Genomic DNA, 18,061 nt, shown 5'->3' with positions numbered 1-18,061 from the left:
TTTTCAAAACGATATCTTCTTTTTCCGCGAAAACTTACGAGCTTTATGCTTGCAGATCTGCATCTTCGACGCATCTGATGGAGGCGAAGGTCCGGCTTTGTTCACAGCAATGACTCGGAATTGATACTCGCCCCTTTCTTTCAAATCGGGCACTTTGCCTTCAAGCTGATCTCCAGGCACTTCGATAGCTTTTTCCCAATCAGGCTTGTACCGATCTTTCTTCTCAATAATGTATTTCTCTATCGGCGCACCTCCGTCGAAATCGGGCGGAGTCCATTTCAAGCTTATAGATTCGTTATCGTAATCAGTAACCTCGGGAGTTCCAGGCTTCAAAGGTTCATCTAAAAGAGAATTATATTTAATTAAATTTAATTCTTAGATTTATCATATTCATTATTATATCAATTCTTAAGATTTATCATGAATTGATATACGAATTCAACTCAAATATAACGAAGATAAATTATACTTTAAACAATTTATTAATATTTGATATTTAATGCCTTAACAATTAAACTTTTGAAATTTAAATCTTGAAGAAATAACTGCATGAAACTTATTTTAATTTAAAAAAAATTAATTTTAATTAATTAAGAACTTATTAATAAATAATAAGCAATATAAAATTTCTCAGATATTTCTTCAGTTATTTTGATAAATTAAGATCCTTATAGACGTCTCAATACCATATGGATTCTTCGCGATGATGCCGCGCTCGCTTTGCAGAGGCTCCGAATCACCCTCATCATTGACAGCTGTCACTCGGAACTTGTACTCGCTTCCGGGATTCAGGCCAGTCACCTCAAATTCTGTGTTCGGCGAATTTCCAGGTATTTTGCCCACTCTGACCCATTTGCCGGTTTTTGTATCCATTTTCTCGATCTCGTATTCTTTGATCGGTACACCACCGTCATCCTCCGGCTTTTCCCATTTCACCTTGGCCGTAGTGTTGGTGACATCACTTACTTCCAGAGGTCCTTTAGGAGCACTTGGTTTTCCTGCAACAAGAAATTTTAGTTGAATTAAAACTTTTTTCCTATATCCACTGTAATAATTTTATTTCTTTTTATTTTTCAAAAATTTATTTGTGTAACTGATATAAAAATTAGATAAATAACATTAAACTTTAATCAAATTATAATTTGAATGAATAAATCATTGCATATATCTTAATTTTTAAAATGTGTTGCGAGGAAAAATCAAGTTATTTAAAAATTAGAAGTTTAAAAATTAGAAATTTACCGAGTACTGTTAGTTCGACAGTTTCTTCGTCCTTGCCATTAGCGTTCTCGGCGATTAAAGTATACTTTCCGGTATCTTTGCGCATCGCATTAACAATCGTGAAATCTGTATGATAATCAACATTATCGATCTTGATGCGTTCAGTAGTAGTTAACGGGATATTATCCCTCCAGATCCACTTGGTCTCTGGCGGCGGTTCACCAGATATATCCACAGACCATTTGTGCGTGCGACCAGCCTTGATGATGATGGACTTGAAATTGGTCCGATCGATTCTTGGTCTCACTGAAAATATTATTTTTTAGAGATAAATCCATCTTTGAAATTAATTAAGCAATTTTTTGTTTGAAGAATACAAAATATTTTCAAACTATATGACATTTAATTTTCTCTTAAAAAATAAATATTTAATAAGTATGGGTAAGCTTGAAATAATTATAACTTACTTGATTGCAAAAAGCAATTGTTCAATAATTATAAAAACAGCGTCAAAAGGAGGAGAAAAAAGGGAAAAATTTAAATTAAATCATAAAGATTTCAACTTACAATTTCTATGTTTGCAAAGATGATTGTCCGTGGGATCGCTAGGCTCGCCAGGACCCGCCTTGTTGTGAGCGCGAACGCGAAATTGATATATCATCTTCTCCTTAAGGCCTTCAACTTTAACCTCGGGAGTCGCGTCGGGGGTTTTCGCCACTTCAACCCAATCGGGAGCGAATTTGTCCTTCATTTCGACGGTATAGTGAGTGATTGATCTGCCACCGTCGCTCTTCGGTTTCTCCCATTTTAACGACACGCTGACATTGTCGTAGTCGAAAATTTGCGGCTTGCCGGGCTTGCCAGGCTCATCTGTCGTAAAAAACGTATAATGCATAAAACATATTCTAATGTATAACAAAATTTAATTAAATTAATAATATTTTAATTATCTAATTTAAAACTATTAATCAGCAAAATCAGATACATTCTTACCATAAGGATTCTTCGCGACAATAGCTTCCTCAACCTCTAAGGGTTCAGATTCGCCTTCCTTGTTGACCGCTTTGACTCGGAATTTATACTTCTTCTTGGGTGTCAAGCCAGAGAATGTAAACGTCTTCTCGTGGGGACCGACTTCTCCAGCTGGAATCCATCGTCCTGTGTCTAGGTCCATCTTTTCCAACACATAGCCAGTGATATCGGTACCACCGTTGTCTTCGGGTGTATCCCATTTGACCTTGACATGATTGGCGCGGACTTCTTCTATCTTGAGCGGTCCTAACGGAGCTGATGGTTTATCTGCAAGGGAATAAGATGCAAATGATATTTATTATATTATATTATACTCGAGATATTTTAATAAATTTTATTCTTCAAGATTCAATAAAAGAGATGAAAACAAATAGAAAACTGATTTTATATAATTTTAAATGAATCTGATATTGTTTGATCAATTAAATTTTATGTAATTAAATTATTTATTCTATCAATTAATTATTTTTTTCTTACTGACATTTTTATTAAAGAAGCACTGAAACTTCTTCCTGAAATGTCTTGTAAGTTAATAGAGTTAAACTTACCTAAAACGACGACGTCAGCAATGCTTTCACATGTACCAGAACTGTTCGTCAGCATCAGTTTATATTTTCCGGAATCAGCCCGAGTAGTTCTTCTGACTGTTAACACAGTATTTCTTTCGTACTTATCGATCGTGATCCTTTCGGCCGCATCTTGAACAATTTCTTTCTGACCGAGAAGCCAGTGTAGCTCCGGATCCGGCTCACCAGCATACTTGATATCGTATTTGATGACCTGGCCTTTCTTAACAACCAAGTTTGTGAGACCCTCGCCGATAATGTATGGCTTGACAAATCGGCATTTGGCGATAATCGGCTTTGTGACATCGGACGGTTCACCAGGACCAGCCTTATTCACGGCTCGTACCCTGAACTCATATTGCGTGCCTTCCTTCAAACCATCGATTGTCGCTTTAGAGACGTCGCCTTCGATTTCCTTGCCCTTCACCCATTCCTTGCCGAATTTCTCTTTGTATTCGATTATGTAACCGGTAATCGGTGCACCACCGTCATTCTCTGGTTTCGTCCACGTCAAGTCAGCATGATCCTTGTCCCAATCGATTACATCAACGTTCGTCGGTTTGCCTGGCTCATCTGTAAAGCGCCAACAAAGCTTTTGTTTTTTTATTCTATTTTAAACTGACACACTTGTGGATAATAAAATCAGAATGTAAAGATTTCTGAGGCCAGATTATTAGATTTAATTTTCATATGTAAATAAAAGATTTTAATTAAACTTTTTATAGAAGAGATTTTGATTAATAATAAAGTTAGATAGATAATAATTACCCCATGGATCCTTGGCTAAAACAGGCTTGCCAAACATTGCCGGTTCGCTGGAACCGAGTTTGTTTACGGCCCGTATGCGAAACTTGTACTCCTTCTTTGCAATAAGATCTGCGACCTTATAGACACACTTTTCGCCCAACGTGACTTCGCCTACGTTATCCCATTGAGATTTCAAGCTGAGATCAAGACGCTCGATGATATATTTCGTGATAGAAGTACCACCGTCATCCTTAGATGGTTTAAACGACACGACGCAGGAATTCTGGAAAATCTCGTTAACTTCGACGTCGTACGGCGGAGATGGAACGTCTAAAAACATAATTAATTTAAAAATAAAAAGAAATACAAAGAGACGCAAGATTTTTAAAATAATTTAAAAAAAAATATAAACCTTGCATAACAATATTGACGTCCTTTACTTCTTCGCCCTGGTTGTTACCGATCTTTATCTGGTAAATTCCGGATAATTCACGCTGAGGTTTCTTGATCTTATATGTAATCTTATCCTCGCCGACAACAATTTCGACATCCTTGAGAGGTAACTGTTTACCATCTTTCATTAGTTTTGCTTCTACTTGACTCTGCTTAGTGCCCTCAACTATACAGATTACAAATATAAATGTCACTTGCAATTCAAAACATATTTGAATATTAATTATCATATTTCTTTAGAGTTTTCTTACTGTTGTTGGCGATAATCCAACGTTATTGTCTTTCTACTTCTATCATGCAAAGTATAAATAAATATATATAAAAATATAATATGAAAAATATAAGTAAATAAACAAATAAATATATATAAAATGTAAATAAAATATGAATCATTACCTTTGAAAGGCACAACAAAGATCAGGGGTGAGCTGCAGGGTCCTTCAACCTTGTCGGGGAAGTCGACGATAGGCTTGCTTTCACCCTTTTTCACGGTGACCTTGCAACTGCTGGTCAGCTGACCGCTCTCGCACATGACCTCACCGTCGTCCATCATCTCTACTTTGTTGAAGACTAACTGATGTTTACCACCGCCAAGATTCTTGATCTCTACTCTCTCGTTGGGCTCGATCTTCTGACCATTGAAATAGAATATGGCTGGAGCGGTCTGATCTTGAAGCTCGACGTCCAACACCAGTTTTTCTCTCTCTATCGCGATTGTGTCCTTCAATTTCTTGTTAAAGCGATTGGCGTCTATGATTTTGGCACAAAAATACATAATTTTAGTACTTTTTCTCGAAATTGAATAATTAAAGATAAGTTAAAGTAATTTCGTTATACTTACAACTAATCACGATTTCAGCTTCCGTCTTATCGGCGTTGCTTACGCAAGAATACAGTCCGGCGTCGGTGACTTTACAGTCTTTAATGACGAGCTTTCGTTTCCTGCCATCTTCCTTGATTTGTATTCTGATAGCACAAAAAATTGTTTATATAAAATACTTTCAGAAAAGAAACAGATACGTGAAAGATACGTATTAATTTATGTATTAAAGTACCTTTTATCGGGCGTGATTGCTTGATCGCCCTTGAACCATTGCACGTCACCTCCAACGTCATCGAGTTCGCAAAGCAAGGTCAGTGTTTCTTTTTCCACGAGCTGTTGATGCTTCAATACTTTGACGAACTTGTAAGGATATTCTGAAAAGATCGTCATTAAATTTTATAAAATGTTATAAGCAAAATTATATTAATATATTATATATTATATCATAAAATATATAATATATATCATATAATATAATATGTATAATATATATTATACATAGAATAAATGTAAATTAATAAATAAATAAGAAGAAGAAGAAGAATTGAAATAAATTGATATAAAAAAATAATAATATTCCTACCGACTACAGTGAGAACAGTATCAGTCTTGTCTGTCTGCTTGCTTATCTTGCAAGTGTATTCGCCACTATCCTCAAGGGTTGCGTTCTTGATCACTAGCCGGCACACACCGGACATGTCTTTGGAAATACTATACTGGTCTCCATCCTAAAGAACAATGTTTAATATTAAGAAGTGTCGAAAATATTGTTTCATAAGAATTTTCACTGAAATGAATTACCTCAAGTTTCGTCTTGCCTTTGTGCCAGGAAACTTGTGCCAGATTGGAACTGACTGTACACTCCATATAACACTCGTGCTTGGTGAAGCCACTGCTCGTCTTCGATAGTGGTTTCGTAAATGTGTATGTTGGATCAGGTTCTAGAATTTTAAGATATTCAAAAACATATTTCCCTTTTTATTATAAAAAACGTTTAATCGAAAACAAGAGTTTAGTAAAAATATGTACCGTCCACGTTGAGGAACCCTGTGCTGGATACACCAGCAATTTCGATCGTGTATTTTCCAGTATCTTCGACTTTAGGTCCACTGATGATGAGCAGATAACAATCTTCTTCGTTTTTGAATTTATATTTGGCGGATGGGAATAATTCCTGTTCAAAAAATAAATGATCAATATATGTATATTTCTATTTATTCTACTTTCTCTCATAGTTATAGAATATATTATATAAATTTTTTTTAATTTACTAAATTTTGCAGCTATATAAAAATAAATAATATTAAATAATTGAATAAATTATTTCTTCCAACACACTCACATCCTTTCGGAAGAACCATTTCGGTTTGCAGTTCGGTTTCGAAAAGTTCGCTTCAAACACAACCTTCTTATCCTTACCCTCCTTGGCATATTGGTCCACCAATGGTTTTAGGAAGCTCTCTTGTTTCTGCGAAAGGAAGAATCATCAATCAACCGTAAATCATGTTCGTAGATTCAGCTGAGAAATTCCATAATAATAATATCGTTCAACATCGACAGCTTTGCTAGGCGATACAATAAAAGTAGAAGAAAAAAATCGATGAAAAAGTCGAAAAAATCCGCCGCTGCCTCTTTGTACGAATAGAAGAATGGAGGCCAACAGACGACAAAAAAAAGACAAAATCTCCATGAATACTTCGAGAGAGACTCTAGAAAAAAAATATTCTAGAGAAAAATATGAAAAAAATCTAGAAGAAGCTCGATCGATCATTCATCGGCTGGACCGGATATTTGCAAGCCTATAACTCGCCATGCTTATTACTGTTAAGATTGTTAAACAGTTTTGAGAAAGAAGAAAAGTCAGTAGGTTTTCTCGAGAAGAATATCATCACTGCTCGAGCAAGATGCGCGAGAAGATAATTATTGAAGAAGCCGTCACTTACGATACATTCAAATCACGACATTGATCATAAAAGATATTATATATTTAATATTAGGAATTCCAATTGTGGATCTTCCAATTCTAATTCCAATTGTCCATCTTATTTTTAATTAATTTAATATATTTAAACAAGATATATTTTTAACAGTTTTATTTTATTTTATAAAATATTAATATATGTATAATATTAATTTTGTGATCTAAAATAAAAATCAAAGTATTAATAACTTGGAGATATATTTGTATGAGTTTCAAATTAAATCATAAAATTTAAACGTAACACTTTTATATAAATAGGTATATAAGAAAAATATTTTCTAATCAAAAAATATATATCTCGAATTTAATTCACTAATAATTTTATAAATTGTTTTATAAAAAATATTTTTATTTTTTCTAAATTGTCTATCGTATTTTATCTAAATTATCTATAAGTTAACAATTGTTTCATTATAAAAAAATGGTCACAAATTAGAATCCCTTTAAATAAGTTTTAAGATTAAATAGAATGTTTATCGAAAGTATAAGAGAAAAATTAGAAGAGATAAAGTTATATAAAGATTGAAACAGAGGGTGCAATAGTGGAAACAACTTCGATTTTAAGTAATTAATCGAAGGATAATAAAGTTCATTAATCGAAGTCAGAAGAGAAGTAGAATTTGAGAAGAGACGATTAATTCATATAAAAGTATGGTCGAGTGAAAGAATGAGAGAGTACTCGAGTGAGTCAGAGAAAGAAGACAAACAGGTCGTCGAGTTTCGGAGACTGTTTGAGACAAACAGCGGCAGGCAAACATCGACAGTCAATATCACGTGATATTATCGATGAAATAATTCGATTCATATAAGAATCGGTCCAACCTCCGTCTTGGTGAAGTGATGCAGGATCGGCCAGTCGGGAATTAATTCGGCCAAAGACGGCCTACGCGATCCACTATTCTAGAAACAATAAAAGGCAAATCCGCAATCACAATATCTTTTTCAGACCCGATCGTCAATCTTACTTGCTGATCTTTCAGCGAAGAGGCCTAATGGGCTTTTATACAGAATTTGATTGTTATTGCTATTTTACAGTTTTGTAATTTTCATTATTTCGAATCCACTTCCAGGGAAAATTATTACTACTACAAATTATGTATTAGCACTGTACAGTTACAATTATTAAATAATTATATTTAACAGTTATAATACAATTATACATATATATATATATATATGTATATATATATATATATATATATATATATATATATATGTATATGAGAGCTACAAATTATTGCAGAATATTATTCAAAGTATTATTTATAAAAAATATGATATATGTACATATAAATATATATGTTAAAACAATTATTATGTGCAATTATATATTATCAGTTACTGATATCTACTCTACTTTTAATTGCATCGATAATTTTGCAATTTTCCACATATGAGTTACATAGTTCAACAGAACAGCGTGTGATGACAAAAAATATTACATTTCAATAATGTATATCATTTATTCGAAAGTGAGATAAGATTAAATATTTATATTATTATATGTTTTAGTTCGAAAATATTTATGAAAGCGTATGCATGCGTGATAATAAGTTTACATGACCGTTTTTAATTAAGCCAAGCATGAGAAGCGCAGACATTTTATTAATTTTTATTCCTACTCTACATGAATTTATATATTCTTATATCTGTTTTATATAGTCTCTCACACAATTTAGAGAAACCATTTGGAAAAGCGCAGGCCAAAAAGGGAAATCTCTCAATCGTAAATAGTCGCAAGAATTTTTAAATAATTCATCGAAAATTATAAATCTTAATTAAATATTATTTAATCATCATGTTTTTCACAAAATCTGATTAAATCAAACGTAATTTTAAAATTCTTGCGATTAACTGGCTTTTGTTACGTTTTTATTGATTTATTTGATTAACATCCTCAGTCGATTGATATAACATTCGTTTAAATAAACAAAGAGATCAATCGCAGTTATCTTTCAAGTGCCCATATCGCGCAAGAGCTGATCTCTTTGCCATGCTATACATTTTGCCATGACATAAAGTTTTTTTTGTCTTATATTTTTCTCAAAGCGTCACGTTTAGAAAATCCAAATAACACCAGTATTCTGGCAAATTATAATCATAAAAAGAGAATTAAAATATAAAATAAATCTTATTATATATAATCTTATTTATATTTTTTTGTAATTTAATTTATTTTTTACATATAAAAGAAATAAATTTTCGCGATATATATTTTCAAGTCTTTAATTAACCAGAATACCAAAGGAAATAAAAGCCTTGCAGGGGCAATTCTGCTCTCTGTTTCATGGTTTTTGGAATCTAATGCAAGGATTGCTTTAAAGATTTTTTTCGCGAACCTTCTCCTTGGCGTGTGTCGCTAGTTTTGGCCAGTCGACGATTAGCTCCTGCAAACTTGGCCTGCGCTGAATGTCGAAGATGTCCTGCATGCCCGACACACACACACATATAGTTAATGCCACTCTTATAGCCAATAGCGATTATCAAAGAACTCTGATTAAAAAAATATTCAATAAAAAAGAGGCTTGAGAAGAAAGAGAAAGATGAACTGATTTTTTTCAGTTGTAAATAATATGCTTTTTATTTATGTGAGATATATGTTAAGTATTTTTATTAGACATTTGGAACTACGAAATTGAGCATATCAGAGTTCTTATATTTTACAATGATAGAGTTCTACACGTTTAGAGATAATGCTTTTCTCTCAATATGAGAAATGTCACATGCAATGAATTTGGAATATTGTCAATTTCGTCACACGTTTCATTGACAGTTCATATTTTCTTTCTTTCGCTATAAGCTTTTTAGTTAATAGTGGTTGTTTGTTAATAAAAGAATGTAATAAGTACAGTGTAAAAATATACAGCCAACTCTCAATATAAGTACGGTGAAATAATTCACAATATAATTTCCATAAGCGTTTTTTAATGAAGAATATCAAATAATTAATCTTGCGTGTGAGTTTAATATATACTCACAAATAAAAGAAGTAGTAAATTAGATTATTTAAAATTTTATTAATAATTCACATCTTTTATGTAATCGCGTAAATTGAGAGAGGTTGTAGTTTGTAGCATTAACTCTAAACCATACATATAAATAAAAGTGCATATGTTAAGGATAAAAGAAGAAAGTTATACCTTGTGCGACAAAGATAAAAAAAACTTAATGGAGAACTTGATATAGTTAGAGTTTATTTTCGTGAAAATAGAATTTCTACTCTTCTAACAACAGTCAAGATTCGGTCGAAAACTTTTAGCAGTTTCCTATAATTATCCTTGTAATTATTTATTTAATTTATTAAAAAATGCAGAAGACAGATAATGAATTCTGATCTCTTGTCAATATTTGTCATATGTTCGTCATTGTTATATTATCATCATTTTAGGGTTCACTAAGTAAGATCATTGGAAAAAAACCTTGAGCCAGCTCCAGTTACTTTCACCCTTCCTGATTAGAGAAATTCGAAGGATCTCCGTACCCTGCATCATGATTACTATCTCATCACCTTCTTGAAACCAGCTTGGTCCATGTGGCTCTCTTTGTAACGACTTTGACTGAGAAGATAGGAGTAGAAAAAGAAGAAAAGAACAAAGGACGAACAAAAAATATATTCTAAGATTTCGATAGACCATTGCTTAAATTATATTTCAGCAGATTGACAACGCGGTAAAGCTGTCGTTTACTCTATGCTAAATATACAAAAATTACGCATTTTTTAAATTAATTAAAAATATCGTTGTCTGTCAAAATATCGTTCTGTAACTTAATTCTAAAGTAAAAAATATTCTACTAAATAAAAATGTTTTAAATCTTATGATATAATTGACAAATTAAAATAAATAGGAAAAAGAATTTCAAAGAGAAAAGCAAAAGAAAATTATAACGTAAATAAGCGGCATTAAATTTATGTTATATATTTAAGTTTATGTTATTATCGTTATATCACCTATTCTCAGACTGTTAATTGCTGAAATTGCATTCGCACATTCACATTATGTGCATTATATTGATGATTTGCAATTGCAAATATGATGTGTAACCAGCTTCCTCTTAAGAAATATCACACGAAATGATTCTGTTTAGACTAAATTTATCTCAAAGTCAATAACATTTATATAAATTAATTTCATCAGCATTCATTAGTGTTCTAAATCAATTGAAAATTTATCAAATTTCTTACAAAATATTGTTTATCTTATAGTTCACATGTACGTTTGCATGTATGTATGTGTGTAATCAAATGAAAATACGTACCCTTTCCACCTTCTTCAACGCTGGCATGGGCTTCTCCACTTCTTTCAAGTCCACCTTCTCTTGAACCTCTTCTTGTTTCCATTTTTGATACTTCCTCTTTTTCAACATAGCACGGAAGTCCATGCCACTGGCGTCTATCACAAAATTCGTCGAAATTAAAATTTAGGACATTAATACAACTTTCGTGGTATTAGATTGTATTAAATATTAATTTTAAAAAATTCATATTGTATTAAAATATTTTCAAATCACAGGTAAATATTAAAGTGAAAACGTGCGCCATATATCTTATTCGATTTTCAAGTACGCCGACGATTAGATTAAATCGACTCACCGGAAACATAGAGCATCATCTCGGCAGAATCCTCGCCGTGGATGTTACTCACGACGATCTTGTAGGTGCCCTCATCATTGGGCTTCGTCTTCCTCATGCAGAGGGTGATCGTGTTGGTCTCCGTGTCCGTGAGGAATTTAAAGCGGCCACCATCGATGATCTCGGTAATGCCTTTGTAGAACTTGAAAGTTGGTGCAGGTGTACCCTCCACCGCGACGGTGAGATACGCCGTCGAGTCTGCAAAAACAATATTAATATATAAATGTGTTCTTTACTGTATTCGCGAAAATTACATGGTAATTGAAAATATTATAACAATTATAATAATTCTACAATATTAAAATAGTTGTACAACTATATATATTAATGCATATAATATTGAAAAAAATTGAGTGTAATATTGTTCATACAGTCGTAAATATTGTGTACAAGATATCATATTAAAATTACAATAAAATTAAAATTTTCTTTAATTAAAAAAAATTGTTTCCAAAGCTGACAGAGTTAACAAAACGCATTACCTTCGACGGCGGAGTACGATTCCTGGACATCGACGATCTGGGGTGGTCCACCTGGTCCAACATCTCGCAGAGGTGTGCTAGGCTGATTGATCTTATTCTCGAGGTCCGCCACGCTGGGTCTTCTGATGTCCGCTGAGCTCGGACGACGACGCTATACCATTCGAATGAAAATATGAGTAAATCTGCACGCGTTTTATTTCTTCGTGTTTAACATAAACATTCGAAAAGCTTTTGAATGAAAGCAAGAAAATTTGAAGCACGACGCGACGCGGTAACTTCCGTCGATCTCATATTAATTAAATTTGATTTCATTTAGAGCAAATTCGTGGAATCAGAAAATGTAAATTATAAATTGTTATAATTAATAAATAATATTATATACGAAAGTCATTATTAAGTTATTTCTTAGAAATGTATCTTTCAATTTTGATTTTAATTTCGTGTCAATAAAATTTAATTTGCGTGATTTTATTTCTTAAGACTTTTTATATAAAAAAATAGATAATTAAAAAGAGCTGAAACAGAAGGAGAGAGAAGATACCTTTGTCGCTCGAAAAATCTGCAACTCATGCGAGCGTTCGCATGAAAGCATCTATACATTTTAATCATTACTTACGTTTATTTACATTTATTTATCATGAGTTATTGTTATTTACAATTAGTAGTTAATTCACATCATTAGTCGGCGTTACAATCGTTAATTCACTGGGTATTAATCACAAAAGTCTCAGGTAAGATTCAATAGAATTAATGACAATATTTTCTTTTCAGGATATGCACTGATTAGCAAGATGGAATCGATACGTAAATGTAATGATTTGTCCGATTTCCGTAATAATTTCTCCAATCACGTGACTCTAGTCACTGCGATTTCAAGGGTTTTGTCCATTTATTTTTAACGAGTGAAAGTGATTCTAACTTCACAAAAATAACAAGACTATACTTTCTCTGTACTTTTTCAATATTTCGTCTTTATATTATAATAAATTTTTTTATATAATATCAATATATCTTCCACTTTTATATCCTTCTCTTTGTTTTTAAGAAAATATTTCAAATATTAAAATATACTGAACAATTAATTAACACGTAAAAAACCCTTGAATACGCATAGTCAATGAGGAAATACAAAGGGAACATATTAATAATATGAATGAGGAAATAAAGAAAACAAAAGAGCGTAAACAAAGATTTTTTTTCATAATTAATATGATTGATCTAATAAGATGAATATAATTCAAAATTAATCTTTGAGGTTTTTTTACGCTTCTTCTATTTTCTATGCTAAAGATGAATAAGGAATTCATTTGATTGATGGTGAAACGTGTGAATTTTTACGTTATGAGCACATGATATTTCGTGCGTCGATACATATTTATTGTGCGTGAAAACGTGACAAACGCATTTGTCGCGGTGCCGATGCGTGAATCGCGAAGCGAAAGTGCGAATCACAAATATGTGTGAGATGAGAAATTTGAAAGCTCCGGTAAGTTAATCAATATTTACATAAAATCATTGTCGGTCAAGAAACTTTTAATGCGAGATTAGATTGCACCGGAAGGGATAACTTTCCACCACAGTAAAGAGAAAGATGCGTATAAGAGGGATTAAGAAATTATTTTTTTATTTAGTTATAATGCTAAATATATATTATTATTTTTATTTGTTGCGGTTATCCCTACTAATGCAATTTATCTTATGATAATGAATTACAGTGTCGTTAGCGATATTCTTTCTTCTCGCAAATAACCGTCAATGTTAAGTATGAAGATACAGAAACACATAAAGGGGAACGAAAGATATAGAATTTTGTGGGAAAAACAGAGAAAGAGAGAAACATAAATCTGAAGTATGATATGAATCATTTTTACTGCTTGATGATATGAATGTATGAAAATGATCGCTTACTCTGTGAACCGATCTGATCCTTATTACATCAACTAAATTGTCGTTTGTCTAACGGAAAACTCAATGATTAGGATTATTTACAAAGAGGCACGTTATAGTAAAAATATCTACACGACGCGCGCACAATTACGATGCCACATTTACGAATCGAAATGAACAGGATTTATCTCCCGTTACAGTGACATCGTACTTGTTGCGATAAAAATGAGAATATCTCGATCGAATCTACTTGACACATATAGTGTGAGCACGATGGTTGTTTACACCTATACATAAAAATTCTACACGAATAAGTTATTTCACACATATATCTCTGACATTTATATATATGTATATATAACAGCAAACCGCTCGGTCTCAAATCTATCGCAATGGCATGCAAAATTGCAAAATCGATAAATTCAAATCTCTAATCACATCGACTTTTCATTTCTCAAAGCGAATTTATTCGTGAAATTTGTCAAATCGTATACAAATAATTTTATGGATAATTTAAATTATTTTAGCAGCGTAACATATGATGTTATTACATATTAAATTGATCAAAATCCACATTGTAAAATAATTTTTAAATATTTTCTTTTATTTTTTTAATTGCATACGCAAATGCTAAAGTAAGATTGCACTGCACTGCGACAGATCTGATATCGAGTCGCACTGTGACTACTTGATTTTTAATGGTGGTAGGTTTCACATAAATATTTTTTTTAAATAACAAAAAACTAATGGAAAATTAATAAGAAATATACGAATAATTTCGTTTCTTTCCGATTATCGTAAGTAACATAAATTAATGCCAATCTTACCACCATTATACATTCATATCTAAACTGCATCTACAGCCGCATAAAATGTACAGGTGTATCCGCTCGAACTAATAAGCACAATTCCGCAACGCGATTGCGACGAGCTTATTCAAACGCTCCACATTGAATCGATCTATATGTATATATACATGTGTGTATTTAATTTTAATCAGAAGAAGAAATAGTTTGCGCATATAAATCGACACAATGCGAGAGCGTCATTTAAAAGCACATCGTCAGCGTTGATTATCGCGACAAGTGCTCTTTGCAAAATATTTATTAATACATACAAGTCAAATAACATCCGAAAAGTTTGTTCTCCAAATTTTTGGCTAATTCGACGAACGATCTCTTCTTAATAAAAAATGTAAAAGAAGTAATGAATCTCTGGTATATAAAATATTTAAATTGATTTTAATTTCGATAAAATTTATATATATTTTTTTATTATAATCATCCCTCGATATTAACCAAATCAATCCACCAACAAAGTTTTCAAATATTATTCGAAAACATTCTGTATAAATAGTTTCCAAATTTGAAGCACGTAATAAATATAAGAAAAAAAATATCGAAATAATGTACGTATAAAAATGTACATGATATAAAATAATACAAAAATATACATATGCGTACACGCACAACAGAGACATTGTGCTAACCTCTTTGTCCTGCAGTGCGCCTGGTCGGCCGGACTTAGACTGTGTGTGGTGCGTGAAAAAATAAAAGATGAGATAGAGACAGAGGTAGAAACATAGAAAGGGGGACAGATTAGAGCTTGAATTCTGGGGGAAAACGGGCGGTTCACATGAGGTGAACTCGTATAAAGGGGACTGTTTGATGCGGGGGAATGAGGGGGCATCTTTATCAATGTGAGAGAAAAAAAGAACTCAGATTATTGATCAGTAAATTATTTGCCAAATTTTAATATAATCTTTCACGAACATGTAAGAAGTATTAAATCGATATTATAAAGTTGTGATATATTAAACCGCATTGTGGGATTGAAAAAGTAGCGGCTAGCGTGTTTACAGTAGCGGCAGCAGCAGCAGCAACAATCTCAAAAAATTCAGTTAACAAAAAATGTCGCAGAATTATTTTTTTTATTCTTATTAATATCATCATCATCCCTCATCATTATCATCCTCATCATTATTATCATCATTGTCATTATTATTATTATTATTATTAATATTATTATTGCCGTCCCGCGGTAACTCGTAGCATTGCTTTTGCCTCTCTCACTGGGATCTTCATCGTCGAGTATGTTTTAGTTTTCGTTTAGTTGCTGGGCTTTCATTATTTTATCTTTCTGGGTCAGGGGGTCGGGGGTGGTGAGGCAAGGGGGACAAATAAAATTCGCCGCTCAAAACAGAGACAAAAAATCGCGTGGGGCGCAGAAAAATTCAAAAATTCAAAATAGGTGATCGAGGGCCATCGGGAAAAAAGAACAATGCAAGATATAATACAGAAGATTGCTAGTGAAACGATATTTTGAGCAGGTAAGCTTTGTGTTATAGCGAACACAAATCTCACCTTTGGGTCCAACACCTCACCGGGCCGTAACTTTCCCAACTGTAAAAATCACACATAAGGGTCAGGTGATTGACGTGATTGCTCGTCATCGTGGAGATTTTCTCTTTGTCGTCTGTCGATGCGACTTGTTAACTCTTTCCCTGATATATTTACCGAAGGACGGATGTCAATATTTGTTTCTCTTTATTTTTTAAGACACAATTGACGCGAGAAATAAAATCGCAAAAATGAAAAAAAAAACAAAAATATTCCTGTGTGCTTGCCTGGCCATCTGTTAAAGGAAAAGGAGTGATTCTTTTCATCGATTTAAATTAGGGGCTATTTTGATTAATCGTTCGAAATTTAGCAGAATCTTGGTAAGTCCGGGAAAATGGGGCTTTGAAAATGCTTGAAAATAGAGAAAAAGGAAAAAAATAAAGATAAATCGCAGAAGATAAATACAATCAGGGTGGGGGTTTCGAGGCTAGCCTTACCGACGTTCCGACAGCTTGTGCGTTTGCATTGTTTTACAGTGCATTGCTACACGACAGTGCAATTGGGCGGTGCACGATGCCAGCTGATACATCAGTAAGTTTAAATGCAACCAAATTGATAGTATCATCGTGTGCATGACTGCATGAGAGACATGAGTTTCTAGTCGTCATTCGCAAGAATAATCTGAGAATTGCATCTCGCTTATCTCGAACTTATCTTCTTGAAACATTGCGATCATACGAATCTCATTAATTTGCATTATACATATTATAATTTTATACATATTATAATTTTATTATAATTTTGTAAGTATAATCGTCATTTTGTACAAAATTTCTAATGCAATTGTTATTGACTTTTTATATTTTAGTATTATTTAAAAGATGATCGACATTTAAGTTCGAGATAATCGATTAGAGAAGCAAGGGCGCATCATCAGGTCGCAAGATTATCTTAATGAATAGTTACGTATAATAGTTGTGTATACATTTATAATAAAATACCTATAGACAGATATATAAAATTGATAAATTTTATCTACAAAAAAAACAATAAAAATGCTACTTGAGTCGTAGCTCTTAACTCTTTTACTCTCGTGCGACAGAAGCGTTCGCGAATTTGGCTGATTCGCAGATCAGTATACGTAGCAATAATTCAATTTTGTTTGATAATGATGCATGTTGGCAGAACGAGTGTCTTAGCAGTCGGCAATGAGGCCGTTTAGCTTGTCAAGAGTGATTCAAACGTCGTGTCGTACTGTTTGGGACATTTATTATCGCTGATGTCTGTCTACGGTGACAGAATGCTTGCCAAGACTCAATGATCTACGAGTTGAAATTTAAGCCAGAGAGAGAGCTTGAAATCTTGTAACGCAAATGATTAATCATAAGTCGACGCGCCCTGACTTCCGAAATGCTTCTGTAGTCTCGTATTATTATTAATTAATTAATTAATATTATTATTATTATTGTCATGAGTTGTGAAAGATAGTGTGCATAGAGATTCGGTTGCAACAGATCCGTGCAGAGATGCATTTGATTTTTATGTGCTGATCAAGTCTCGAATTAAATGCGATGAAACATCGAATGACACGTGCGACAGAGTTACACCTTGATCTTTCTCATTTCAACAAACCATATGATACAATATTTTGGGAAAATTATTGGAAAATTATTATATATAAATATATTTTGCAAATATTTATCAATGATAAAGAGAATAATGACACTTCCTCGCACGTGTGACGTATACACGCCGTCGTCAAGAATTTAATCGTTCGGTTTTTTTTTTTGACAATGCAACGCTCTCTCTTACTCTTCGAGTAGATTAAATTATTATCGTTGTAAAGTGAGCCATTAAATTCGGGACGATGCGTGCGAATTTCATGCATCGTATACCGTAA

General features: G+C 32.8%; 1 protein-coding gene across 50 annotated transcripts in view; it reads right to left on the bottom strand.

Annotated features, from left to right (window-relative positions):
• Nucleotides 1-18,061, bottom strand: part of LOC105259192 (twitchin) — a 93,785-nt gene that overhangs the window by 32,768 nt on the left and 42,956 nt on the right. For 44 of the 50 annotated variants that reach the window (XM_025413379.1, XM_025413386.1, XM_025413384.1 and 41 more), the window contains 20 exons: nt 16,186-16,224; nt 15,312-15,350; nt 11,936-12,086; nt 11,415-11,651; nt 11,081-11,214; nt 6,185-6,310; nt 5,872-6,016; nt 5,644-5,783; nt 5,426-5,570; nt 5,075-5,216; nt 4,861-4,985; nt 4,416-4,769; nt 3,979-4,185; nt 3,588-3,896; nt 2,802-3,392; nt 2,215-2,520; nt 1,789-2,091; nt 1,243-1,527; nt 687-998; nt 39-341 (listed from right to left, as the gene is read on the bottom strand). In XM_025413379.1, the coding sequence (XP_025269164.1) occupies nt 39-341; nt 687-998; nt 1,243-1,527; nt 1,789-2,091; nt 2,215-2,520; nt 2,802-3,392; nt 3,588-3,896; nt 3,979-4,185; nt 4,416-4,769; nt 4,861-4,985; nt 5,075-5,216; nt 5,426-5,570; nt 5,644-5,783; nt 5,872-6,016; nt 6,185-6,310; nt 11,081-11,214; nt 11,415-11,651; nt 11,936-12,086; nt 15,312-15,350; nt 16,186-16,224 (4,393 nt within the window). The remainder of the gene's footprint in view (nt 1-38; nt 342-686; nt 999-1,242; nt 1,528-1,788; nt 2,092-2,214; nt 2,521-2,801; nt 3,393-3,587; nt 3,897-3,978; nt 4,186-4,415; nt 4,770-4,860; nt 4,986-5,074; nt 5,217-5,425; nt 5,571-5,643; nt 5,784-5,871; nt 6,017-6,184; nt 6,311-11,080; nt 11,215-11,414; nt 11,652-11,935; nt 12,087-15,311; nt 15,351-16,185; nt 16,225-18,061) is intronic. The other 6 variants (XM_025413381.1, XM_025413390.1, XM_025413429.1 and 3 more) reach the window with 3 other exon arrangements.

This window comes from Camponotus floridanus, unplaced genomic scaffold, assembly GCF_003227725.1.
Source record: "Camponotus floridanus strain SB8 unplaced genomic scaffold, Cflo_v7.5 scaffold66, whole genome shotgun sequence".
Lineage (NCBI taxonomy): Eukaryota > Metazoa > Arthropoda > Insecta > Hymenoptera > Formicidae > Camponotus > Camponotus floridanus.
The sequence above is the reverse complement of the archived record's forward strand: the minus strand, read 5'-3'. Positions and strand labels throughout refer to the sequence as shown.